Below are 27,787 nucleotides of genomic sequence, written 5' to 3'. Positions count from 1 at the left end.
TGGCTGGTGCTCGGCGCAAGGCTGCAAAGGGAAGCCCGGGGAGCCGCATATGCAGTCAGTGGCTTCCAGGAGACCTCTGCATAGTTCAGTTTCCTTACACGCTCATGAAATACAAATCCCACTCAATGAAATACGTGAACGACCATACCATTACTTTTATTGTATATTTATATAGATTCGGCTACAAGAATTACAAAAAAAGAATCAAAAATTAAATGAATAGGTAACTGTGATCCATAAGGTGCAGACCGCAAACCACCACAGCACGGTATTACAGTATATGAGGGAGGAGTTCCAGTTGAATTCAATTCAACGTCCTTTAAAATCTTCGCACAGCAGGTAATGGACCATTGTCCCCCCCCCCCCCCCCCCCCATCCCATGCAACACCATACTGGTAGAAAGCATGTCATTCCGTTGTAATCTGCTGGTGTTTCACTGCTTGGTGAAGCCTAGTTTCTGTGGTGTTTAGTGTGGATTAGCCCTTCCTTTACCAATACAGAAAAGGGAGGCGGCTCCAATACCTTACGTGTGTGTGTGTGTGTGTGTGTGTGTGTGTGTGTGTGTGTGTGTGTGTGTGTGTGTGTGTGTGTGTGTGTGTGAGAGAGAGAGAGTCTTCAGTGTATTAATCACATGCCCGTTTAATTCTTCTCTTGTGGCAGTCTTTGTTCTCCTTTGAACAGAGTTGTATTTCACCAGCAACTGAAACAGCAGCAAAGTGAAACAAGCAAGTCCTCCTAACCAAAAGCTGTGTGCGCACATCAAATAAATACACACACACAAACACCTTCAGTCTCTCTTCCCTCTGTTCTCCGTTTCACTCCAACATGAGGTAAAGTTTGGCGCCCAAGTGCAATGCTCCATTGTGCTACATGAAGAAACAGACAAATATCAAAAAACAACAAAACAGATATCCCGCCACATTACCAATAAGAGTATAATCCTGCTGGTGACGCACAAACAAAACAAAAACATCTCCACTTCATCACTCCCTTAACAAAACCAAACAAATAAAATAATTGACCGCCTGCATGACATCCACTTGCCACTTAACTAAACCACCTACATAACAATGAGGTTGTACAATATTCATGCCACCAATTATAATTTCGTTTTGTAACACGTCACACACAAAATAAGAAAGAAACCAGTGTGGCACTCCACTTAGTTTTTCCTTGTATTGTTTTTCTTTTCCAGGATCAACAAATGTTCCGTGTGCCTTTGTGATTTAGTGACGAAAACAGGACCACTGTGGGTAACATGTAGGCTGTTGGATGTAGCTTGCTCTGATGTTAAAAGGATCACAATGATTCAATTAGGCCTACTCTCTCGGGGGTGGGGGACGACGACAAGTGGTTTGGACTCTCGCTTCAGAAATAATGACCGATCGCACTCTGTTTACTGGTAATACTACAATTAAAGAGTTGAATGAAGAAAAAAATGTAGGTCACATCCGTACTTTTTTCTTCTCTACTTTAGTTCACATTCTCATATAATTGAAGGTTACTATTTTGAAGCATAACTCCCAGCTCACTATTTACATGGCTATTTACAATGCCTATAGAAGCTAAACCCAGAACAAAGACATGTATGGCACTCCAAGGCGAGTCTTTGCATCCCTACATCCCGTAGAACTAAGCTGTTGGCGCGGCCAGCACTGTTCAATAGACACGGTCTCGTTACGGTCAGAAGGCACTGGATAATGTGTTCTGGGGAGTTGGTGGTTTCTCAATGTTGTCTACCTTTTTTGTTCTGTGGGAATGTCGACTCAAGAGTGCAATTTGTTGTCTACAAACACACACGTGTACGCTTTTCAAGGTACAGGTATCACAGTAAAGACTACAGTATGTGTCCCTGCCATAAGCATTTGTTAAAAGGGCAGTACTAATCAGGAATACATATCATACTTTTAAAAAATATTTCTTATCTGTATATTGAGGTAGAAGCACATAAGGTGTTATGTTATATGTTCAAATAGAGTTTAGGTAGCCATGCTAACAACAGTACTTTGCAAGAGTGCCATTCACAGAGGTTTAGTTAACACTTACTTTTTCTTGTCAGTTGAGAGTGTACGACATTTCCTGAAATAATTGCAATTCGTGCTACAGAGTGCAATCAGATTACCTCCATGAGCATTTAAGAGAGCCTACCCACAAAATAAATGTATTCATGAAAAGCGATCCCTCCCGCCCAAAATAAAATAATAATGTGTAGATAAACACTAAAGTCACGCCCGAGGGACATCACGATCCATGGTGCAGCAGACATTGCAAGAGCCTTTTCTAATTGGCTGAAATGATGCTTGGTGATGTCACCTGCCACAGGCTGTAATCAGAGCAGAACATAGCCATTGCATAACATATGTTTGGTGATGTCCATGTGATTTAAGCGTTTGGCGACTAATTAAATCCATGATTAGGAAATGAGGGGATACAATTGTTGGGCTTTTGTGCAGAAAACACACTCCCTCCACGCTCAAAACGTCTCGTTTCAGCTTTGCATCAGGTAGGGGAGTTCGACAATACACCTCTCCCCTAGAGCGCCTTATAGGACAGGACAACCACACCCAACAGATTCGAAAAATGAAACATAACCAAATAAAAATAGGTCAAACAAAGAGGTATTTAGTTACAGTGCAAAAAAAGTGAGAGTTCAAGCTCAATACAAAAACGATAGCACCAAACAAGGAAAAAATAGAAAATGCATGCAATTAATTGAGGTATTTGAATGAGAAGGGGCTGATCGTAAAAAACAACAAAAAAAATAACACATTGAGGCAAAAGCAAACAAAACCTGAAGTGAAAAAAGCGAGGATAAGCTGCTGGCCTGCCTAATCCTTGGGAGTGACTTCAATCTAACAGTCACATCTGCAAAAAGCTTTGGTAAATGAGGGATGCACGGACCACTGAATGTGTTGATATTGAAACGGCCCATTTCCGGAGAAACATTCCTTCGAAAAGTGTCTGCCTGTTCCTTACACAAGCATCCGATCTTTGAGGAAACGTCTGCAGCATATTGTACGGCTGATAAGTCTTTCTCTTAGTATGCCTGTTGAATATTATTTTTGTGGAAAGCAATTTCTTGGTTCGACGTCATTATTAAAGTCATTGGTCGAGCTAAAGATGAACAATGTAATTTTAAATCACTGCGTATCAAAAAGGGTTTGGGCAAAGTCAGGCTGCCAACATTGTGTTTCTTCATGGCCCCCTCTGGCACAATCACCATTAATTAAACGTTTATTACATATAAGCAGTCCAGTTGTTAGGGTCAACACATACACGTTTCAACGACATGCAAACCCAAGGTTAAAATCTATTTTAAATTACAGTAACTGGGAATGTTTGAAATTCCTATCATTTTTGCAGGATATGGTAGGCCTTAAAAACGATGGCAAACTATATTATAAAAATGTAGTTTTCATTTACTTATTTATTTTTATATAGACTTTGCTACGCAAATTCCTTTTCTCAGGTCTCAAAATAACAGACCCTAATGAAATAAGTGCAAAACTGATTTAAAATACAATTTTGAGGCAGTAGCGCAACAGAGGCGTGGACAGACTCTGTCCGAGGCCTCTGATGGCCGAGGGCAACCTTTTGTTTTCCAAACCGCTTAATAAACTGCCACGAGGGCACAGACCGAGGAGTACAGCGTTACTCCTGCCCTACCCACCTGCAGGACTTTTGATTCCCACCTCTGATCTAAACTATGCACACACCAACACCACACAACAAGCCTAACACGCCTCGCTTCACGTTAAAACAAACTGAATAATGAGCAGACCGGGCGCCTCGACCCCTCTCGTTCTCCTTGCAACGCCTTGCTTAACATCGATAAAGCACTCCTGTGGTTACACAAAGCAGAGAAGGAAAGGAAAGGAAAGATTGTGTTTGCGCAAAATATGAAAACAAAAAAATTAAACCGAACAGCCAAGGTGAAATCCGTTGCGAGACCAATTAGATTCTTGCGTTGCGGCCCCCCCAGTGTTCCCCGGGCCGCTTTGGCCGTGCCGTCGAGGGGGAGGCAAAGGTCACAGGGCAGAGGTCAGCGCGGGGCTCGTGTCTCTGCCTCTCGTTAGCTTAGGGCGCTAGCTCCCTGGCGGCGGGGAGCAGGCGTTCAGCTGGCTTGCGCCTGAGGTTGATTGGCTTTGAGGCTGCGGAGGGCCCGGCGCGCGGCCGCCGACTTGGCGATGCGGTAGCTGCGGCCCACGCCCTTGAACTTGCCCTTGCCCACCACCTCCACCGTCACGCGCACCTTGCCGTCGTACGTCCGCTCCGCAGGGCTGGGGACGAAGGGCGAGGGCGGGGTCACAAATGCGAATCGGAGTAAAAGTGTCCTCCGTCAATATCGTTTACGTAGATACTTTAACACTGCACTGAATTTTCTACTTTCATTTAATTTCTTTACTGTATTGTGTCGGTATGTGTGTACTCTTGAGAGACTTTTGCAAATTTGTACTAATCATTCAGATATGATGAATGATGTGGAAATGTTTGACACTACAAACCAATAAAAAATTAATTACAAAAAAAACACTGCACTGAAAGTACTTAACGTGTGACGGTAACATTGAAATGTGTATACAAACTGTTAAATTAAATATGTCAATGGATACAGTTTCTCATCATCTCGACAATTCATGAAGTCTTCAAGAAGAAACAACACCCGCTGTGCATTTGACCCGATGTCGCTCACTAACGGGGTTGAACAAAGACAAGCAGTGATGTGTCGAAGAGCGACGTTGTGCCGGTCCTCACCTGAACTTGGCGGTTTCCGGCTCCATCTCCAGCAGCTCCCTCACCGGGGAGCGCGGCACGTTGGCAGAGAATTTTTCTGAAGGAGGCAGAGAGGGTTTCAGAGCAGTGGTCAGAGGGGGGCGACAGGGGAATCAAAGAACAAGATAGGAAACACTGAAGAACAAGCCTCCCCCCAATGCAGCAAATACATAGAATGTTTCCAATCACTTGAACTTCTAGACAGTCAATGAATGAGAAAGGCCCCCGGTCCCCCAGTCGCGGCGCCTCACCTATAAGTGGCCTCATCATTGGATAATACACTTGCCACACCGTCTCCAACGACATCCTGCTGTCCATGTAGATTGCCCCTGCGAGCGACTCGAAGATGTCCCCCATGGCCTTGGGGACCTCCAGGTCCTCCTCCTTCTCTTCTGCCTCCTCTGAGCGCCGCAGCTGAGGAAAGAGAGACAGGGGGTCTGTGTGAGGTGGCTTCACGTGCACGCACATAGTGTTGCAAAAAGAAAAGAAAAAGAAGAAGCGAAAAAAGGCAAGGGGCAGAGCACTCCTGAAAGGGTTGTAAAGTTGACCCGTGGTGGAGGGGAAAATAAAGACCTCCAAAAAAAGAAAGAATAGACAGGAATGTAATAGTGTTCAATGCTATTCCCCCGTGTCTCGGGCAGGAACGACAGGGGACTGGAAGTCGCTGAGCGGGCGATTCCCACCAAACATACGCCGGGGGCACAGGGGCGGGAGTACTTTCACACCGCACCGCGTTTCATTTGTCTCCCGGCCCTTGACTCGTGTTTCCTCTTTCTCCTTTGTGTGCTATGGGTTTATGTCTCCTTGTTTATGCCCCCAAGTATCAAAACAACATCCCTCCGCCAGCAGCATGGGAAGAGATTTAGTGCCAAGATAGCCATTTACTGACAAATTCAGTCCAAATGCATCCCTCGCTTCAGTGATAATATCGCTTGAATGTGAAACACATTCACAGACACTGGCGTCCTCTGTGCCGGTAGATTTTCTAGGAAAATATGTTATTTATTTTTTTGGTGAACAACTTTAACAAAGATGGGCACGATTACATTTTCTGAGATGAGGAGGTTTGTGGCTCAGTGCTGACGTACGCATTGAGATGTAGAAGCGATGAGACGCATGCGGTGTATACGTAGGTGTGTGTGCGTGCACGTGTGCGTGTACGCGTGCACGTGTGTGTGTGCACATGCGCGCCCACCCACCTCGGAGTCCATGCCCTGCATCTCGTTCTTCTCCAGCTGGAACTGCACAAAGTCGTCGATGACGTGGAAGAGCTCGGGCGAGATGGCCTTGAAGTACTTGTGGTAGTCGTACTTGACGGCCAGTGAGGCGAAGATGGTGTTGTTGACCAGCGCCGAGCGCAGGTCTGTCAGCACGCCGGGCGAGTGCTGCCGCGGGTCCTCGTAGAGGTGCTTGGTGATGAGGTAGTCGAGGATGGCGTCGCCCAGGAACTCCAGCCGCTGGTAGCAATCTGGTGGGAGAGGGCGGGGGTCAGTAGGGTGAGAGGCGGGAGGCTCAGGAGGTGGAGCGGGTCGGCTGGTAACCAGAAGGTCACCGGTTCGATCCCCGGCTCCTCCTAGCTGAGCGTCGAGGTGTCCCTGAGCAGGGCAGCTCACCCTGACTGCTCCGGACCAGCTGGCTGTGGCCGTGCATGGCTGACTCCGCCGTTGGTGTGTGAATGGTTGAATGTTAGGAAATATTGTAATGCATTTTGACTGGCAACTGGTTAGAAAAGCGCTGCATAAATGCAGTCCATTTACCATTATTTGGAGGAATATTATTAGCAATATTGGGAGGAAAGGTCATTGGGGAAGGGGGGGGGGCGAGGGGCCTCCGGACCAATCACATCATACTCACTGCGTTTACATGCGGGTGGTTTTCCTCAATATTGGAATGGGGCATTTTAAGAGAATAAAAACCGTTAGCCACTGTAGTGTGAAGACCAACGCACACTAGGGCTTTGACTCCGAACTTCATTATTCGAATATATTTCGAATCTTAGGCAGCCCTTAATATTCGAACCCGTTATGGGCATTATTTTTTGTAAATGTCTTTGCTTGAACGTTGTTTTCAATTCAGATACCGAGGCTTTTTCACGCCTGGTGAAGTTGTGAATCGCGAGCTCATTAGCAAGGCTATTATTGGTCATCTGGGCTCCTGTAGGTGGCGAACTAGGCCGTGGTCAAGGAAAGTGGATTTTTTGCCTGTTTCACGCCTTTCTTAACACTCCGCAAGTCGTCCATGATAGTCGGATGCATGATAGGAATACAACTATTACGGTTAGAAATCTAATCGGATCAGAAGTGTCACTAGCCGCGTTGACATGGACCCTTCTGATCCGTTATACACAATAACTCCATATTTCACTTCTCCCGTCTTTTTTCTCCACAAGCCGATGACTGTCGGCAAGCGCTTCCGAACCTTTCGCCATCTCTCAGTTTGTTACTGGGCCGTTAATGGCTGGTAGGATGGGTTTTTGTTTTTAGGCCTACCTTTATTTATTTTGTCTTTTCAGTTTAGCCTGACTGGCTTATTTGACATTATTTTTGACGCCTTATTTATCTTCATTATGACGAAACCGAATGCATTCAGTTTGTGTCTGACTTTTAATAAGAAAAAGGTTCTGAAAACATCATTGCCTGCCTATTGACGTTGACTGATACACTGCCCTCTGGTGGACAAAACATATACAACTTAAGTTTTATACCATATAGTAGGGCCCTATGAAATCCTTTTTATTTTTTTCCAAATTCCGTTTTATTTTTTTCCAAATTCCGTTTTTTCCGTTTTAATTTTCATAAATTCCGTTTTTACACTTAAAGCTATTAAAATCATCAGAACGAGTGTCAAATAAGTGCGAACGAATAAAATGTAATCAGATAGAAGACTACATTTATTAAAACATCACAACATTGCACTGTTTTTAGTGCTTCAAATAAAAACAACATGACATAAATATTAAAGCGCTTATAAACTCTTTTTATATCAACTCAAATTGTTGTTTGAAGGGTCGTGCCCTGGCTACGGCGTTCATTGTTTTTTATATGGATTTTGGACTTCAAGTGGTCATCGCACGTATCTTTGCATTTCCAATCTATAGTATGTTGACATATTCTACAAAACAGCTGATCACCTGAGTGATAGAAGTGTTTTGGATATTGTTCGGCTCTGAATTTGGGGTTAGAACCGAATTACGGGCGCTTCAAGTTCTTCTTCTGCTTCTTGTTAGGAGCGGGACCTATTGTTTGCGTGGTGGACCGGGGATTGTTGTGGGAGTGTCTGCTAAACATTCAGTGACGTTAATATCACCTGTGTTGTTTTCCTTTTCCCTCGAAACTGAATTTCACCAAAATAATGGCGAATTCCGCTGCAGTCCAATGGATATTGTAAAATGTGACGTGTGATGTGCCTTGTCCCTGTTACATGTTATATGTGCTGAAGAACAGGAACCTGCTGGAAATCAGTTATTTTACTAAGACAGGCCCATTTTAAATTGTAACTTTGTTACTTTTAATACCTTCCTGATTAATAAAAGAAAAAAAAGAAAAAAAAATATCAGTAGATTCCGTTATTATTTTCAGATTCCGTGATTCCGTCCGCGTTTTCATTATCGCGGAATTCATAGGGCCCTAATATAGGTCTTACTGAAGGCATTTAATGGTCAAAATATTATTAATAAATATTCGAAATATATTCGAATATTAATATAAACAAACAAACTTCGTGGTGCGTGGCTCAGAGCACTGACCAGTGACGGTGTTGTAGTGGTAGGAGGCGTGGCTCAGAGCACTGACCAGTGACGGTGTTGTAGTGGTAGGAGGCGTGGCTCAGAGCACTGACCAGTGACGGTGTTGTAGTGGTAGGAGGCGTGGCTCAGAGCACTGACCAGTGACGGTGTTGTAGTGGTAGGAGGCGTGGCTCAGAGCACTGACCATTGACGGTGTTGTAACGGTAGGAGGCGTGGCTCAGAGCACTGACCAGTGACGGTGTTGTAACGGTAGGAGGCGTGGCTCAGAGCACTGACCAGTGACGGTGTTGTAGCGGTAGGAGGCGGGGCTCAGAGCACTGACCAGTGACGGTGTTGTAACCGTAGGAGGCATGGCTCAGAGCACTGACCAGTGACGGTGTTGTAGTGGTAGGAGGCGGGGCTCAGAGCACTGACCAGTGACGGTGTTGTAGCGGTAGGAGGCGGGGCTCAGAGCACTGACCAGTGACGGTGTTGTAACCGTAGGAGGCATGGCTCAGAGCACTGACCAGTGACGGTGTTGTAGTGGTAGGAGGCGGGGCTCAGAGCACTGACCAGTGACGGTGTTGTAGCGGTAGGAGGCGGGGCTCAGAGCACTGACCAGTGACGGTGTTGTAGTGGTAGGAGGCGTGGGTGAAGGCCTGCAGCAGGTAGGCCTTGTTCTGGAAGGTGTAGTTGATCTTGGCCTCAAAGTTCTCGAAGCCGGAGATGAGGTGGTTGAGGGTGCGCTCGGCGTCGGGGTGGTCCAGCATGGAGCGCGGGGGGATCTTCAGCCAGCCGTAGCCCAGGTCAGGAGCCACCGCCACGGCCTCTGTCCGCCGGCCCACCGGTAACACCTGAGGGTGGGGGACAGGACACAACATCCAGGACGTTTTTAAAGAGCCCCGGGACAACAGGGCTGATAATGATAATAATTAAGTCTGTAAAATTAATGTGTTCATTTTGATTAATTAATCACAGAAAAAATGAACGTGTTAAAAAAATGAACGCAGATTAATCGCGCTTCTTTAGTGCCCTTTGAGTTGCTGCGTCATTTGCGTTGAAACTAAGGCCCCGTCCACACTAACCCGGGTAAATGTATAAACGCACATCCGCCTCTGGCGTTTGAGCAACGAATATGTATGAGCCAATATGTCGAGTTGTATCTGGAGATAAATTAGTACATTGTACAGAGAGATCCTCATATGCATTTCACCTGCCATTTTTTTTGATGAGTGTCTCGGTCTCGAGCGCAAGCTTGTGGCAGCGTCATGGCAACCGAATGTCATCGTTTCTGAAAGCCCAGTCCACACTACAACGCGAACCCAGCGTTTTCACATGTTTTGCTACCAAATAAACTTTTAAGTCTATTATGGCTATTATTCATTGAATCACTCATCTGCCATAATTTACTTGCATTAAAATAAAAATACTAAAATACTTAAAAATTTAAGTACGCGATTAATTTAGATTAATTAATAATCACAGAGCCTGTAAATAATTAACGTAGATAAAAAAAAATGATCGCTTGACAGCCCTAATAATAATACATTCAACTTATATAGCACTTTTGCAAATACCCAGATGCTTTACAGAGTGAACACAAAATAAATAATTTAAAAATAACGTGTACAAGTAAAAAGTTAAAAAGATAAAATAGGATAAAATAAAAATAGGTAGCTAAAACCTAAAATAGGTAGATAAGGCCTAAAAAATTTTTTGTTTGGTTCCGGTTTCCAACCGACCCTGTCAATTTATGTGCGACCCAAATTATTTGATGAGCTTTATAAAAAAAAAAAATGAAAACAACCTACCTATCATTCGCTATCGCTGGAAAAAATAAAATAAAAAAATAAAATAAATTCCCTACCTACCCATGACCTCAACTGACAACCAACAGGAACCAAACTTTTTTTTTTTTTAGGCCCAAAACTAGGAATAGTTAAAAGGAGGAAGGGGAGAGAAGGGAAGGAGGTTATGTGGTGAAAGCGATCTTGAAAAGGTGGGTTTTGAGGGCCTGTTTTGAGGTGCGAGTGTGGGGTCAGAATCTCCATTATTCCATTAGTTTGTTCCCGAGGGTCAAATTCAACACGAACCAACAACACCAGTGCGCTAATGAACATTGAATGGGGAGAGTTTGACGTCATTCACCAGCGCATTGTGAAAGTTACAGTCAGTTTACAGAAGTTTAGTATTTACGAGAAGAAATGTATAAATAAATAAAAAAAAACAAAGCATAAACTAAGCATATTAAGCGATTTCTTGCAGATTTTCCATGGCTTGAAAACAATTATTCGTTCAGAGCAGCCACTGAATGGTCGCCCATGAATATGTTGATTAATTCACATCCCTAAACGCTTTTCTTTTTTTACATTTTATTTAAAATATCGATCACTTTTGTAAATAAATAAATCTATCATGCAACTTTAACTATTTAATGACTTGAAGTTTACAAATCTGCCCCCAATGACCCCTGGCAATTGGATCGTATATTGGCTATCTAGAAAACCCACGATTAGACGATCGTGGAATTGTATTAATTGTTTAGTAATCATCCCGTGCTCCACCGCCTCCGGTGGTCTGTGGCGGGGGGGGCTCACCTTGAGGCCCAGCGAGCAGAGGAACATCTGGGCGGCCCGCTCCCCACAGCTGGTCAGGTAGCAGCCCAGCAGCGCCTCCACGCAGTCGGCGATGCTCTTGTCGGCGATGCACTGCTCCGTGTGCAGGTCGTAGGAGATGGACTGCTTGCCCAGCTCGGCGCCGCAGCTCTCCTCCGACGGGTTCCAGAAGCCCACCACGAACTCGTCCTCCTCGCCCGCCTTGCTGGGGTCCAGGTAGCACATGGCGTCCCACGAGCTGTAGTCAAACTCCTCGCCACCGCCGCTGCCGCCGCCGCCAGCGTGCGGCCCATCCGCCGAGGGTAAGTGGGCGGCGGCGGCGGCGGGGTGCGGCGACGACGACGACTTGCGCGGGGGCTTCCACTCCTCCGGGGCCGGGGAAGAGGCGGCCGGGGAGGGGGCGGGGGTGGGCGAGGGCGGCAGGCCGATGGTGATCTTCTTGCCGAAGGCACCCGAGCCGATCAGCATGCTGTCGATGAACTTGATGTGCTCCTGGTAGTACTCCAGGTCCTCCTCCATGTTCACCTCGTCCTTGGGCTCGTCCTTCGGCGCCGGCTCCTCGTCCGCCTCCAGCTCCTCCTCTTCCTCCTCCGCCATGTCGTCGTCCTCATCGTCGTACTCCTCTCCCGAGAGGCCGTTGGCCTGCAGCTCATCTTTGGCCTGAGGGAAAAATATATATATATATATATAGATATCTTGGTTTTAACTGCACCCCTTTTCTTTATCCAGTTGCAGAGGTCGATCGGGTTCGCGATTTAGTATCTACTACATGTATCTGTTGATAGCCAAGCACATATGGAAGTATGTATGGTGACAATGAACAGTTTTTAAAAAAACAATTACACATTAAAAAAATGAGCCAATGGACAAAAATGAGCCAATGGACGGCATGTCATACGTCCTGGCACTTGATGTACGCACTCATTGTGTTTGGTACTTAGATATAGTACTTAGTTGTGTAGCATCTTACCCGAGCTATCTCTGTTGTATTCGGGGAACAGTTAACCCAGCGATTGTTAGTGCTTGGCACTTGGTTCTACGAACATCCTTATTGTACCGACAGCGATCAATTGTTTCCTTGTGGGGACGAGGAGGTGAACATAACACGCGAGTTGCAATAAGGAGGCTACAGAGTGTAACACACGAGAGACAAAGACGGGAGAGAGACGCTCTGACGGCCAACAGAATTCAATCAGGAAAGAATCTGGATGAAAACAAGGATGAGAAAATAACAGCCCCAGACCATTCCCCCGAGGACTCCACAGCAATTCCAAATACGCAAATCGTTGTAAACGTGCAACTGTCAAACATGTGCACAGAGTCACAGGGTAGCCAAACACACGTTTACATGTACAACACGCAATTTCATAAAAAACATGTATTTTTCTATTCTTCCTCTAAAATGGTGTAGCGCTCTAAGAGCCCGTCGCAGACATTTTCCAACACGCCGAAAGAGATTTGCGTGGATTACAGAGCCAACAGCAGCCCAAGGTCAGTTAAATCAGGCTGTTTTGAGATGCGTGTACAGGGAATCGGCAGAGCCAAGTGTGACTCAGTCTCACACACACACACACGCACACACACACACACACACTCACATACACACGTTGGTGCCGCAGGGCAGGTTCAACCATGTTTCAGCCCCAGTCATAATATTACAGCCATAAATGCATTACTGTCACTTGTAAGCGAAAAAAGGTCTGCCTGCCAAACATACGTAATCCCCTGCCATAACTAACATTGAAAACTGAGAGCATAACAGCTTATGGTTTATTAGAAGGGTCTGCATTCAAAATCGACCATTCGAGCTCGAGTCCAAGGATTAATGCGGGACACGTTTAAAAAGTGGTGAAGGGTCGATCATAATGATACGATACACCTACTTACTGCAACTGTATTATCCGTCTCACCCCACTGTGAATACCACAGAAAAAACAACTACTAGTGTTGGACTTCAGGCCAGACAAATAGTGCTACAAAAACGGAATGCAAATCTTTTTTTCTAGTCTATTCTTTAAATCAGTCACATTTGGGTGAAGACTGCCCTGAATCTGAGCTCTCCAGCGAGGGGAAATCTCGCCCTCTAGTGGCGTGAAGCAGACATGGCGATGGTAAACGGGAACTCGACTGACCTCGTCCGAGGCCCTGCTGTCTGGGCGGCTCCGGTCCTGGTTCACCACGTAGCCGGGGGGCAGCCAGTTGACCGGCGGGTCGAAGATGGACACCACCATCCTACTGGGGAGTCCCTTCTTCTTCCCCAGCCGGTAGAGGTTACAGTTGCTCACCTGAAGCAGAAAGGGGTTGTATTAAATAGTCTCATTCCATCCAGAGCCATGTGAATTTTACAACAAGTACAACAATACAAGTTAGACTCCAAATGCTAACTATAATGGCATTCTTGAATATATATTTTTTACTGGCCCCATGATTGAGGCAACGCCTCCCAATCACTTTGTTTTTAGCACGATATCGCATGGGGCAAAGGATTGTGGGAAGGCTTGTCCGCAGGCGTTGCCAGAGGCACATTAAAGGGGCGTGATACCAGCTTAACCTCAGTTAAAGGTATGTGTAGTGCACCGTGGACTCCGCCAAGTGGTTGGACCATCGACGACGACACCGGGCGGACCGTACGGACTCCTGCGGGGCGACACCGCGTCCATCGGGAGACCCCCCTCTGACAGGGCGGGGTCGCCACACTGCGGCGGGCTGAAGAAGGAGGCCCCTAGTCTGACCGGGCTCACCTTCTTGCTGCGCATGTAGGAGAGGCGTCCCTCGTGGGCGTCAGGGTAGGTGCAGAACAGGTAGGTGGTGATGGCGTGCTTCAGGAACGAGTCGCCCAGCATCTCCAGCCGCTCCAGGTTGAAGCCGTCGCTGGCGTTGGACAGGGTGAGCGCCTGCAGGATCAGCCCCGGGTTGGGCCCCAGGCCCTGGGGGGCATCCGGGGCCCCGGCGCGCTCCTCCACCTCCACTTCCAGGGAGGTAGCTGCGTCCCCGCGGGCCGGGGGGTCGTCGCTGGCCGGGGGGGCCGGGGGTCCCAGGCTGAGCTGCTGGGGGGCTGAGGTAGGGGGGGCCGGCGGCGGCGGCGAGCCGGGCCGGGGGCGCAGGCCGTGCTGCTGAAGGTGCTGTTCCGGGGGGCCCTGGAGGGGGCCGTGCTGCTGAAGGTGCTGTTCCGGGGAGCCTTGGAGGGGGCCGTGCTGCTGAAGGGGCTGTTCCGGGGGGCCCTGGAGGGGGCCGTGCTGCTGAAGGTGCTGTTCCGGGGAGCCTTGGAGGGGGCCGTGCTGCTGAAGGGGCTGTTCCGGGGGGCCCTGGAGGGGGCCGTGCTGCTGAAGGGGCTGTTCCGGGGGGCCCTGGAGGGGGCCGTGGTCGCCGGTTGGGCCGGTGCCGTTGGGGAGGGCCCCGCTGGGGGCCTTGTCCCCGGGCTGCGGGGCTTTGTGGGCCCCAGGGGAGGGGGGAGAAGTCGAGGGAGGCGGGCCGTCCTCCCCCTCCTCCTCCTCCTCGACCAGCTGGTGAGGACAGGGGCTCTCGCTGCACGCCTCGGGGCAGGGGATGAAGGCCTTGCTGTCGATGGACCTCTTCCAGCCAAAGTCCAGGTTGGGGTACCTGGGGACCGGTCGTGGTTGTTAGTCAAAGCCCTCCGTCACGATCACACATAACCAGCCTCTTGCAGTTTGACGGATTAAGATGAATCAGAGGAAGTCCTTTAACCCAAAACTAGAGGAAGAAATAGATGTGCTCATCGATTATACGTGCATTAAGGTTCAAGAATCAACCTCGTCAATGCACAAGTACTATACTACCATAGGAGATCTCCCAACATGGATGTCTTTTGGTGTGGAAGGAAACCCACACTAACACGGGCGGAACATACAACCTCCACACAGAAAGGGGCCAGCTGGGTTTGAGCCCATGGCCAGTACAAACCAATGTGCTCCACCACACTGTTAAAACTGACTACTACCTGACTATTATGGTTGGCCGATAAGCGGTATCTGAAATTGCTTAATCATTGCTTAATCGACCATGTTCACTTTTACAATTAAGCTATCCTCCAACATACACTACTGTTCTGAAGTTTGGGGTCAGCCAGACAATTTCATGTTTTCCATGAAATTGCAGTTTTCAGCTGTGCTAACATAATTGCACAAGGGTTTTCTAATCATCAATGAGACTTCTAAAATGATTAGCTGTAACAATGTAACATTAGAACACAGGAGGGATGGTTGCTGGAAATGGGCCTCTGTTCCTCTAAGTAGATATTTCATTAAAAATCAACTGTTTCCAGGATAGTCATTTACCACATTAACTATGTCTGACTCGAGACTGTTGATTCTGGTTCATTCAATGTTATCTGCCTTGAAAAAAGCAGTGCTTTTCTGTAAAAATAAGGACATTTCTAAGTGACCCCAAACTTTTGAACGGTATTGTATGCAATACAAAACTACTGTTTTGTCAAGTTCAGTAATTGCAATACATTAGCTTAACACCAGGTGTCCGGATGTGCAACAACAAAAGAAGTGAAGATAAGCCCAGCTAGACTTTGGAACGCAAAGGAGAATTGTAAACAAAACATGCATGTTATAAGTGGAGTTGTCCAATGTGTGCTTGAGGCTGCCTAGACGATCATGATCATTATGGGTATTTGTCGCGGCCGGACCTGAAGTCAGGAGGGAGGTTCTGGGTCCCCACGCCGGCGTCACTGGCCGTCTGGGCCCTCAGCTCCTCGGCCGTCAGCAGGCAGTGGAGGCGGTACAGGATGCTGGGCAGACACACCGCCTTCCTCCACAGGGACGCCGGGATGGGGTGGATGGCACACAGCTCTGGGACCAGGATCTGCACAACGCAACCAAGGCACAGTCAAGAAGTCAAGAAATAACCACTTTAAAATGGCCCCCACAACGCGCCACAGACAGCAGTAACAGTAACTGGCCAGCCTGGCTTCAGTCGGTCAGTGTTCACTGTGTGTTCTGATCAGTGGGTCATCCAAATGCCAAACGCCTCTCCTGTGCCAACCAAGAGGAATAGATGGACAGAACACTGCGCCAGAGTAAAACAGAGCACCTTATTCTTTACGTCTCAATAAGGACATGCAACCCAACCCTGCAGAAGATGCAGACCAAAGTAAAGCATGGAGGTTTAGCACCGGTCAATGCGAACGACAAACATTGTGCTGGAGAATAATTGAATCATAATCAATTACATTTTGTTGCCACAGAGGCGTATATGAAAGAGCCGGGTGTCGGTGTGATGTGGAGGCTTTACCTGCTTGTTCTGCAGGCTCTCCCACTTGGCCTTCCTCTTCTCTGCACTGCTGAGGGGCAGGGCTTTGCCCTTCTGGTTCAGGTGCCGCGGGGTCAGCAGGTTCAGCCTGAGGACACCACAAACACACCAGGTCAGGGGGGCCGCAGCAATAAAAGGCACACAGGCACAAACACACACCTCCAATTAAAAAGCAAATAAATTAGAATAAAATAAAAACATTAATGAACAGAAACGGCAATAGAAAAAAAACAACCTTAATGATGCCCATAAATAACAATGACTGTATTACTCTTACTTCACACAAAAACAACTAGAATATATCCCTCCTCGTTCAACAACACTTCTACTCCTCCCCACGAAAGCATGTGCCGCTCCTCCCCATGCCGTTGTGCGCCCCGAGCCCCCCCAGTGTCCTGCCCCCCGGGGGGTCACCTGGAGGAGGTGTGGTCCACGTCCAGCAGCGGCTGGTTGAGGTTGGACAGGTCCAGGTTGTACTTGGTCTTGTAGTACTCGGCGAACGTCTCGTACTCGGGCGACGGGAACTTGCTGAGGGGCGTCAGGTCCGTGTACACGTCCGCCACGTAGAAGCGGTGCGGCTGGTCGAAGTTACGGTAGCTGGGGGGAGGAGAGAGGGAGTGAGTCCCTTTGAACGTGGCTACCAGGGGCCGCTTAACAGGGAGGTCAATGCAATAGACATTAGACACACAAAGACACTTTTTGTTAGCTATTTTTCAATATGCACATATTCTATAACTCCAATGAGAAGTACAAGTCAAGCTCAATAAAGTGCAAAAAAAGGAAATGTACAAGAAATAAAGAACAAGAATGGCGATGGCTGCCCGCCCCGAGGAGTGTGGGTGTGGGGCCCTACCGGGGGATGATGACGGCGTCCTGGTAGTCCTCCAGCTTGAAGGTGAAGGGGTTCTGCTTGGTGTACTGGGTGGTGGGGATGCCCACGCGGGCCTCCGACTTCTCGATGTCCTCCATGAACTCAAAGTCCAGATCCAGCGTGTCCGAGTCCCCGACTTGGAGGACGGGAAAAGACGAGAGAAAAATCAGAACAGCAAACAACATCAACATAGCCCTCTCTGTCCTAACCCTAACCCTATATCCTAGAGGTCTGACCCCCCCCCCCCCCCCTCCCTGACCCTAGATCCTAGTGGTCTGTCCGGCCTCACCGACATTGAGCGGCAGCACGCAGTACGCCGAGTCGGCCAGCGTGGGCTTGAACTCCAGGGCGGGCTTCTCCAGGCGCAGGATGTGGGAGAAGACGTACTGGTGGAGGCGCGTGATCAGCTCCAGCTGCGGCGGCGTGAGCGTGAAGCCCGACTTCTGCAGCTCGATGGAGATGGTGACCTCCCCCGAGCGTGTGTACACCGGGAAGTGGGGGATCTAGAGGGAGGAAAGGGGACGTCGTTGACTGTAGGTCACTTCAGCGTTGAAGAACTGGTATGGGGGATGAATCGGCCCTCGAGTTGGAAGACACCAACGCTGTAACCGCTACGACAAACGACTGCGAGTGTTTTGAAAGCATTGGGAGGGAAATTACCCTGGAGGTCACCAGTCAATCGGGTTCCAAACTGGACACCTGCCACATTTGGCAGGGAAAAAGAGCCTGGGTTCCATATTTCAATAATTAGACGCCAAAAAGCCATTGTTTTCTCCGCTCCAAATTTGAGACCCTGCTTGTCACTCCGATACATACATCACATCTATTTTGCGAAAACAATCCCAGTCGCCAAAGCAGGAACAGTGGCTGACAAGACATTTTTATGATGGAAAATGTGACACTTTGAAAAGTTCTGTGAAAATGTAACATTTATAAGAGCCGTGGCACGGTAGAAATGAATGCCCAATCCGAATATTTTAGATTGGAAATTGAGATACTACCAGACAACTATTATATTCTTCTTCAATTTTTGTTTATCATTTTGTATTTCTTTCTTTTTTCTTTTTGCAATGATGTTTTTGAGCTTTTCTTCAAAATACACAATCCCATTCGTGCTATTCTATGCATGACCAACGCAAAACATAGAACATGCTATCTCAGCACCTCGGGAGGCAGGAAGGACCCGGTTCATGAACACGAGAGGGGACGTACCCGCGGGATGGGCTTGGCGGTGAGGATGCCGAAGCAGCGCGTGGTGTCCTCGGGGGGGTACAGCTTCCTGCGCCGGAAGTTGAGCTCGTCGGGGAGGGGCGTGGTGAGCACCATGCCGACGACGTACAGGTAGTAGGACTGCTCCTCCATCAGGGCGTAGCTGTCCCGCAGACACTCTGGGATCTGTCGGGGTGGAGAGATCATCCCACGTGTTGTTGGCTACCCTTGCAGTAACAGGATATTTCCGATCTAATAACAAACGGTCCCGGTATGTAGACGGGAGGCGGGGCCTTACAGCTTTGGGGTAGCACTGTCTGCGCTTGGTGGAGCCGGGCCGGCCCGGGACACTGGTCTCCTCCTCGTCGTGGAGGTCCAGCTCCTCCTCGTACTTCACCGTCTCCTTCCCCACCGGCATCAGGTGGTCGTCCAGCTCCCCTGAAACCCAGGGCAGAAGTGCTGGTTCAAACCCTCGGTTTCAACCATCGCGGAACGCACGCAGAGACTTCGACGTCAAAGCCCAAAACATCAGGCAGGCCGTACCGATCTTGTGAAGCTTCTCACAGCACAGCAGGGCCACCCCTTTCTCGGCGAGTCTGGCGCAGCTCATTATGGGACCCTGGAATCAAACGAGACACGTTATGGACGGCTCCCCGTGGATGCCCTCGTACGTGCGTCAGAAGAAGGGCTCAAAGGCTCAAAGGAGCTTACCTTGACAGGAGCCCGCAGTGGGGAGTTGATGGGCAGGAAGAGTGTGGACTGGTGGCGGCCATCTTTCATCTCATAGTTCTTACATTTGGGGGCTAAATGGGTGAAGGGGTCGCTGGGAAGCCGAGCGCAATACCTACAGGACGGCGAGAAAAATAAGAAGTCCAATCGTTCTTAAATTGAACTTAACAAAACATTTTTAGAAACACAGACTTCTGATCTTGAAACCCGTTTACCAGATCCCTGAGCATACCTGTTGATGTGGCCGATGGCCGTGTTGATGGTGACCCTGGGCCCGCCGTCCTCGGAGCGGAGCACGTACGGCGGGAGGATGTCGTCGTCGTCCTGCACATGCTCAGCCTCAAACTCCATCAGCTCTGCCGACTTGGAGCACTTGTTCCTCAGGATCTGGGCGGGGAGGCACAGAGCAGCGGTGAGGCTTACCGTTCAGCGGTCGACATTCGTCTGGTGTGACCCAAGGGAGACGGATACCTTCTCGATGGCCTTGTAGGTCTTGAGGTCCTCCTGGAAGGTCTTGGTACGCTCGCTGTCGGCCAGCATGATGTAGTTGGAGACGGGTGCGCGGGCCCGGCCCTTGGACTGGACGTAGGACCTGTACTCCATGGGCAGGTCGAAGCGCACCACCAGGTTGCACTTGGGGATGTCCACGCCCTCCTCCACGATGCTGGTGGCGATGAGCAGGTTGGTCTCGTGGGCCCGGAACTTACGAAGAACCTGCAAAATCGGTCGACGAGTTGGTCAAATTTAAATGCATTGTGCTGGTCCTGACTGATGAGTGAAAACGTGTGTGGCAGATAATCAGAAGTTTCGCAGTATAAACATGTTGTTTCTTACTAACAACCGTGCACATCCATCTGTGTGCTTTCCTTTTAAATGACTCGCTTGAAAAAAACGCAATTCACTGAAAATAATGCCAGTTCCTCGATATCTCTTGGCTCACGATTAAACTCCCCACATTACTAAGCCACGCACCACTCCCCCCACCTAAATGATTCAGAACTGCTCTAATCCTTCATTATCACCCCTCATTTACAGAACAAGAGCTAAATTCCCATCTTCCGATGTTTATTATCCTTCTACTACACAACGCTCCCTGCCTCTGTTCTGCTGTGCGCCCCACTTCACGTTGAAGCTCTGCCGTAACCGAGTGAAAAACCACCAACCTCCTCAACACAGCACAAATGGTGTCTTTATTCCAATTAAAATATGTGTTCTAACAAATGTAACTGTTACAAAATGACAGCGCCACTACAAAACGGTTTGGGGAGAACTTTGATAAAAGACATTATTTTTACTGGCACTAAATGCACAAACCTCGCATCCACATAATGAATCACAATTGCAATCTGGCAGTCTTGAGCCCAGCCAACGCATTATATTGTCTGAAACCTTTTGATTTGTATTATTCTTGTACTGAGCCTGTTTCCCCAGGTCATCCAGAGTAGGGTAAAGGAACTTCAGACTACTGTGGTTTTAACATTAGGTTGGTGTAATTCACATCTGTCATAGCCCCAGCATGGTCAATGTCTATTTACTAGACTAGTTGTTTCTAATCTGTACAGGTGCACTGCCATACCTAAATCGAACAAAACCATTCATTCTGTTATATGCTACAACTTTGTTTTTCCCACTGTCAAAGGGGCAGATTATGCCACGCTTGAAATGAGTAAGATTGTGCATACCTCCTCCTGTTTCCTGAACTCCACCTCCATCTGCTTGTTGCGGGGCTGGTTCTTGCCGATACTGTGGCCTGTGATGAAGTTGCTGCTGATGTAGGCCAGCTCTGGGTCCTGCTTCCCTGCCTCTTTGATGAGACTGATGACCCAACAGCCGGCAGGAGAAAGCCAGAGTGATACATGTTGTTATCCAAGAAAATATTGAAATACAGTTATACAGGTGTGCAAATACAGATAGTGATGTTCAGGTCTCTCTGGTGTTGGCCTTCTTATATCCTTGGGTGAGATTGGGAAACAGATAAATGAATATATCGAGAAGCATAAGGTCTAAATATATCTACTGATGTACCCAGTAACAAGACGCCCTGTAAAAGGGAATTCACATTAAGATGGAAAAACACACAAAATACTTGTGTATTCAAAGAAAACATCACAATATTATGACAACATAATTTGCAGTCTTCATCACATGGGCATTCTTTCATCCCATGTTAAAATAGTTCTCGCCTGCAGTGCTGTAATTATGCAAATCTGGGTGAATGAGGTCGAGCAAAGAGATAAAAGTTTCAAGAAATGCATTAAAAATATATTTAGAATGTGTTATTCTTTGGGAAGGCAAGTAACAGAGGAAGCAAAGGATCAAAAGAAAGCTAACCCTTTCCTTACAGATGGAAAAAAATCATTTCCCCCCCGTTTTTATCATGTAGCTGCAAAGATTCCCACCACGATGACCAAAACCACACTTTAAATTATTAATACGAAGAAAAAACGCCTGAGGCGAGTCTCCGGCTCCCTACCGATTGAGCACCACGGCGGTGTAGCGGCGCTCCACGAAGATGATCCCGCACAGGATGTTGGTGAAGGGCGAGGGGAAGCTGGCCTCGGGCCGCTCCTTGGCCTCCGCCTGCTCCTCGTCCTCCTCCTCGTCGTCCTCCTCCTCTGAGTCACTCCAGGACACGTAGTTGTCCTCGTTGCGGTTGTTGTACCACTCCACGCTCTCAAACTGCTGCCGCTCGAAGGGCTTGTACTCGTGCAGGATCTCGAGCAGCCGCAGCACTTTGGGCGTGACGAACTTGAGGTCCAGCGACGCCGGCGAGAAGTGCTCCTCGCACAGCGCGTGCACCTTGCGCAGCGCCGTGTCCGTGAACAACAGCAGCTTGCGGTGCAGCTCCTCCTGCTCGTGCTTGACGTACTTCTGGAGCTCGCGCACCATGATGCCCGCCACCTTGTCGGCGCACCACGGCCCGAGCACCACCAGCACCGCCAGACAGTCGCCCAGGATCTGAGGGCGGAGGGACGGTGGATGAACACACGGAGACACAGGGACGGGCACTCGAGAGCTTAACGCAATCAATTACATCTAGTTCACGAGGGGCTCAACTTCTCTTCCTCTTGCAAGCGCTTTGCATCGTGTGTGTTGCTATTTTCCCCACTTCTTGGCAGTTGACTTATCGTATTGTTTTTCCGTTGTCAGTATACCTACTAGGGGTGTGAACGGTTACAAAAAATGTAAAACGGTTACACGACCCCTTTTTTTTTTTTCATGTACACGGTTAACCGTTTTATTATTTAATGAATTTTTCATTTTTTTTTAGAGTGGACCGCAGTCACGCTCACTCGGTTTAACTTCGTTCAATAGGGGGATTATTTGTTTATCAACACGGCGGATGCGTGAGCAGAATGATCGCAAAAAGAAAATTTGGATGTGGTCAGTTTACTGTTTCATTAAACTGTAATCAGAAAACGCGGTTATATGCTATAGACCCTAGAGTATCTGTGGTATAAAGGCTGGGACGAATTTCGAATAATAATTATGTAAACTTTATGTTCAAAGTATGGACCGTCGCGATTCCCATTGAAACAATGGCGCAGTGATTTTTAGTTTTTCTTACGGTTTATCGTTTACAGATTTTTCCTAAACAGTTATGATTTAGTAACCGGTTACACGTGTACCCGTGCACGCCCCTAATACCTACTACTAATTTCACAGCCTTACGTTGTTACCAACAGCTGTTGGATGCCTACAACATGCATTTGATTCTCCTTGCACTAGCGGCTTATTTTATAAGCCTATTTCATGCATGCAGCCTGTGTCTGTAGTAAACCGCCCCAGGGGTCCTCTGCACACACAAGGTAGGACGTGCTGACATGATGCTCTGTTATCTCCCAGTGCTGGACACCACCTGCTGGATGCTAGGCTCTGCTATTTTGTTTACCTGTTTGGAAATGAAAGTGGGGTCCCGGTCTTCCCGGGCTGAGGGTATGTTGCAGTCGTTGAGGAAGTGGAGAGCTTCCTCCAGCTCAGACTGCAGACGTGCCGAGAGGCCGCTCTTGTCGAGGTAAGGGCTGCAGTCCAGGATCACCTCTCTGGGCTGAGAGGCATATCTGCAATAGGCAGTCAGACGGGTTGGAGACAGGTGTCAGTACGGGGCAGTCTAGACATTAGACCTGACTGACTCCACGACACACTATCAACAGCTGGCACAAGCCCATCCAATGCACACAATCCTCCTACCTTATCCCTCCCTAGGTTAACTAGAAAAGTGATCAACGATTTGGGGAAATAATCGAATGCCGACTATTTCAACCAATAATGCGATAATCCGATTTAGTATGTGATTTTTCTTTTATTATTATTTTTTTTTATAAGCAGTGACCATCAAAGCATTGGAAGCAGTCAACATATAAAGTGTGTTTTTCCTTTAGGCCAGGCTTATGTGTTGAGATGAATTGATATAACAATTCTCTTTGCAAAAGACAAATAAATACGTTTTATTCGCAGCCTCGGATTACATTGCGATGTCGGTGTGAATTCAATGAATCGTTCAGCCCCAATACAGAAGCAGCCCCATCCTTCTGGGACGTGACGGCGTCCTACCTGTCCAGCACTACGAGGTCGGTGGCCGTCTCGGCGTTGCTCCTCAGAATGTCCTCCAGGTTCAGGATCTTGCGCTCCAGCTCTGAGGGGTCACACTTCCCGTTCAGGATGGAGGCGGTGAGGCCCAGGACCCGCGGGCCTCCAGAACAGCCGTCAAACAGCTGTGGGGACGGAGCCAGAGAAACACTGTCACTACGCATCCCACCTGTGGACATCACATCACGCACAGCATTGCATAATAAAAATAAAACAAAGAATATTAAAAGGCAATCCGGTATTTTGAACATTGAGCCCCCTATCTGGTTTGACTAGGATGAAATAGAGTCAGTGGTTAACCCCGTCTCGAGTATTTGGCTAATTTCGAAATCACCCCTGCGGTCTTCACAATGGCTGGCTATGTGCATTGAAAAACACCCCTAAAAGTTGGTTTTCAGAAATGTGAAACTCATCGAGTAGTTAGTGGTGTTCGTTGATGCTCCAAATCAAGTATCGTAGCGATACAGTTTCTGTCATGTTGTGTTTGGCATTTTGTAAACCGGCATTTTGTAAACGAAACCGGGACCGGAAACGAAAAGGGGGGGTGGTTGTAGTCTTTTTGCTCGGTTCTAGCCCTACTGTTGATACGGAGAACCGAGCGAAAAGTCTACAGGACCGGTTTCCGTTTCATTTACAAAATGCAGATTTAAATGCAGGGGGGGAGGGGGGGTCACACCGAACTAGACCGCTGTCAGGGTTTGTGGATTTTTTGCATGGACCTATTAGATGTTTTTTGCCTGATTCACGTCTTTCTTTCCGCAAGTAGTCCGGTAACTTATCAACCCCAGCGTGTCCGGTTGCTAAGCAACGTCAACGTCTTCGGCAGACTTTTTCCCTGCTGATCAAATTCAACACCACGAATGGTAATTGTAAAAAGACACACTGTGTGTAGTTATTGTTTTGTTTTGGCAAGGAGCCGTGTAATAAGCAGGATAATGTATAATATAATGTATCCATTACATATTACTAGTCCAGACCAAGATAACGGTTGGGCGTGAGAGACATACAGACATACGCTTAATGCCAATAAATGCAATGTAGTTTTCGAGCCCTGCCCTCTCCTCTTGTAGCAGTGCGTGAATACGGCAGGTCAGCGGTACAGAGTGCGTTTCCACCTGTGCCAGTTAACTTCAATTATAATTTGCGGGGCTTTTTAAGCTGTAAAAGTAGCCGCCACACCACATTGTTTTTTTTCCGGCCAAAAATAAATAAATAAAAAGAGAAAAAAACGCCTTTCCATCGGCAACTTGAGACGATCGACAATGGAATCCATATATCGTCGATTAAAATCGACAATCGGCCAAATAAAACACGACAGAAACTGTATTTCACTACGATACTTGGTTAGGAACATCAACGAACACCACTAACCACTCGATGAGTTTCACATTTCTGTAAACTAACGTTTAGGGGCAGGGGCGATTCCAAATAAGCCAAATACTCGAGACAGGACCAATATTCAAAATTTTTGTGTTAACCCCTCCATTTCATCCCAGACAAACCAGAAAGGGGGCTAAATGTTCAATTACCGGATTTTGTCCTTTAACAATCTAAAAGGCAAAGATCTGGAGAATTATCACTCAAGGTACAAAGGAGAAAATTTTGAATTACAGAAAAGTTTAGTTTCACTGAAAGTTATATATAAATAATAATGAAAACATAACGGATCTTCCTACATAGAGAACGGCTTGATATGATGTCGCTGTGATCGTTGGTGTGAGAGCCGGTGTGCCGACGTGCCCTTACCGTCATTATCTCCCGGTAGGGGTGGTCGGTGATGGCCAGGTGGCACTCATCAAACACCACCAGGTTGATTTTAGACAGCGGCAAGATTCCATTCTTCAGAACGTGCAGGAATATGTGGCACGTCATGACCAGCACCTGGACATTAAAGACATGAAAGTTAATCATAATTTGGACAGAAGGACATTACTGGGATACAAACTAACAAGAACCAAGTGCCCCAGACATCAGACATTGAACAACAATGAACACGTTGGTCATGGATCAGGGTGCGGGTGTCCGGGACCAACCTGCTTCTCCGTCATCTCCTGGGTCCACTGTTGGGGGGTGCGGGCGACGGCGTCCTCCTGGCTGGTGTACTCCCCCACCTGGAGGTCAGAGTGCGTCCTGACGGCGGAGGCCTGGTGCACCACCGACGAGGCTGCACAGCGGACATACCAGACACACACGGTGGGCCGGGGCTCGGGCTAGAGCGACTTCAAGTCCTCAGAGACCGCGTGGGCCGACTCAATGCGTTGTTAACGTTCAAAACAAAAGCAAGAGATATGGGGATGGGGCTGGCTAGGCTTCAAAAAATTAAAAAAATGTAGTAATGGCAATGTACATATTGCAGAGAATATATGGAATCTGTTACAATGCAAAATAGGGATGGGCATAATTAATCGATGCTCGATAATCGATCGTTAAGAAATGCGTCGATCAATTTATATTGTTATCGATCAAAAGGACGTTGTGTTGCATACTGTGAGTCTTGAAGCATTTAATTGAATATCACTATGTGGGAGAAATACCACCCTGCCGACTGGTGGAAAGTGAATGGAAGAAGGTTCCTGTCAAAGTTAGCGCGACAATACCTCTGCATCCCCGCAACTTCGGTCCCGTCAGAGCGGGTGTTTTCTGCTGCTGGACTGACAGTTACAAGGCTGCGTTCGCGTCTGACCCGCGAGCATGTTAACATGCTTATATTCTTAAATAAAAATATGTAGGCTGGAGTTATGCTATGGACAGTCACCACCGTATGTGAGTCGCTCTTTTTTTTCTTAATGTGTTGTCTCTCGCTCCGCTTTTCTTTCGGCTTGGTGCCTCTTGGAGTCGTTACATTTTGCCAAAACTGTGATATTTTAGCAACAAGTTCAGCCTTATATATGTTCAATAAGGTATTGCTTTTAGATAGACTAGTTCATGCAATTGTTTGTAAATGGGTGGCTCATCTTTTTGTTGCGAGCCTTTTCCGCGCGCCGGCTGCAGCCTATAGGCATTATGTGTCGGCCTTTTCCCCCCCGTTTTTTCAAAACAGTTATACCGTTTAATGCCCACTTTTAGCCTACTGCCTTTGTTTGATTATTGTTGTCCGATAAGTTGGCTACTTATTGTAATTGGAATAGGCTACAGATTTAGTCTTGTTGAATCGTTTCCAAACCTTTAAGAGCGCCTGTAGGCGCATTGTTCAGACTTTACGAGCGCCGCATAGGCCTATAACCTATAATGCCTGTATTTATTATTTTAAAACTGTTAAACAGTTGTAGGTCTTCAAGTTAACTGTATTGTATTAATGTTGGCCCATACATTATTGTTGGTATAAAGATTTCATTGATAAAAACATGCTGCATTTTCTACCAACGGGAATTTCAATATAGCCTAGAAAAAAGTTAATGATTAATCGATAATTGATCGATAACTCTAGCGATGCTCGATCAAGAAAATTTCTTCAAATGCCCATCCCTAATGCAAAATATAAGGTATGATTTACAATTTTGTGATGGACGTTTGGATGGGCGCAGGAGATTGGGGACTTGCGATGCAGCTACTTTGGGGTTACCTGTGTTCACCAGGAAAACCGTCCTCTTTGCATCGTCTCTGAAGTCGCCGCGGATTTGGTGCGAGAGCTCTTTTGTCAGGAGCACTGCGATGAAGGTCTTCCCTGAGCCAGTGTTCAAGCAGACTATGGTATTGTGTTCCAGAGCTGCTTCGAGAAGTTCTACCTGTAATGTCCACACAGCCAAACAATTACACCAAAAGACACTTTGTTGCCGGTGCCTCATTTGACACGTCACGTGACAAAATGTATAACGTGGGCGCCCATGCTACTACTGGCCTGATATTTCCTGGGCGTGTAGATGTTGTCGTGGATGGCCTCCTGTTGCCATGGCAGCCCAAAGAAAGGCCCCATGGCTGAAGAGGCGGGGGTGACGAGCTGCAGGCCCGCCATGCTTCAAAAGGAGAGGGAGTCGGAGGTGCGTGCCGTCGGGGGGGGGG

General features: G+C 47.6%; 1 protein-coding gene across 1 annotated transcript; it reads right to left on the bottom strand.

The window, feature by feature from the left end:
- Positions 1-528: 528 nt before the first annotated feature.
- dicer1 (dicer 1, ribonuclease type III) lies at positions 529-27,772 on the bottom strand. The gene is made up of 27 exons (XM_056590621.1): positions 27,627-27,772; positions 27,351-27,513; positions 25,822-25,952; positions 25,535-25,669; positions 23,753-23,913; positions 23,091-23,259; positions 21,672-22,156; positions 20,881-21,013; positions 19,670-19,912; positions 19,431-19,585; positions 19,181-19,313; positions 19,013-19,088; positions 18,768-18,907; positions 18,473-18,655; positions 17,550-17,763; positions 17,243-17,396; positions 16,804-16,986; positions 16,372-16,477; positions 15,767-15,942; positions 13,854-14,712; positions 13,245-13,397; positions 11,095-11,772; positions 9,117-9,351; positions 5,973-6,241; positions 5,025-5,187; positions 4,756-4,831; positions 529-4,280 (listed from the first exon to the last, which is right to left on the bottom strand). The coding sequence occupies exons 1-27, from the start codon at positions 27,738-27,740 to the stop codon at positions 4,115-4,117; spliced, it is 5,853 nt and encodes a 1,950-aa protein (XP_056446596.1). The 5' UTR covers positions 27,741-27,772; the 3' UTR covers positions 529-4,114.
- Between the last annotated feature and the right edge of the window lie 15 nt (positions 27,773-27,787).

Source organism: Gadus chalcogrammus, chromosome 5 (assembly GCF_026213295.1).
Source record: "Gadus chalcogrammus isolate NIFS_2021 chromosome 5, NIFS_Gcha_1.0, whole genome shotgun sequence".
NCBI lineage: Eukaryota > Metazoa > Chordata > Actinopteri > Gadiformes > Gadidae > Gadus > Gadus chalcogrammus.
The sequence above is the reverse complement of the archived record's forward strand: the minus strand, read 5'-3'. Positions and strand labels throughout refer to the sequence as shown.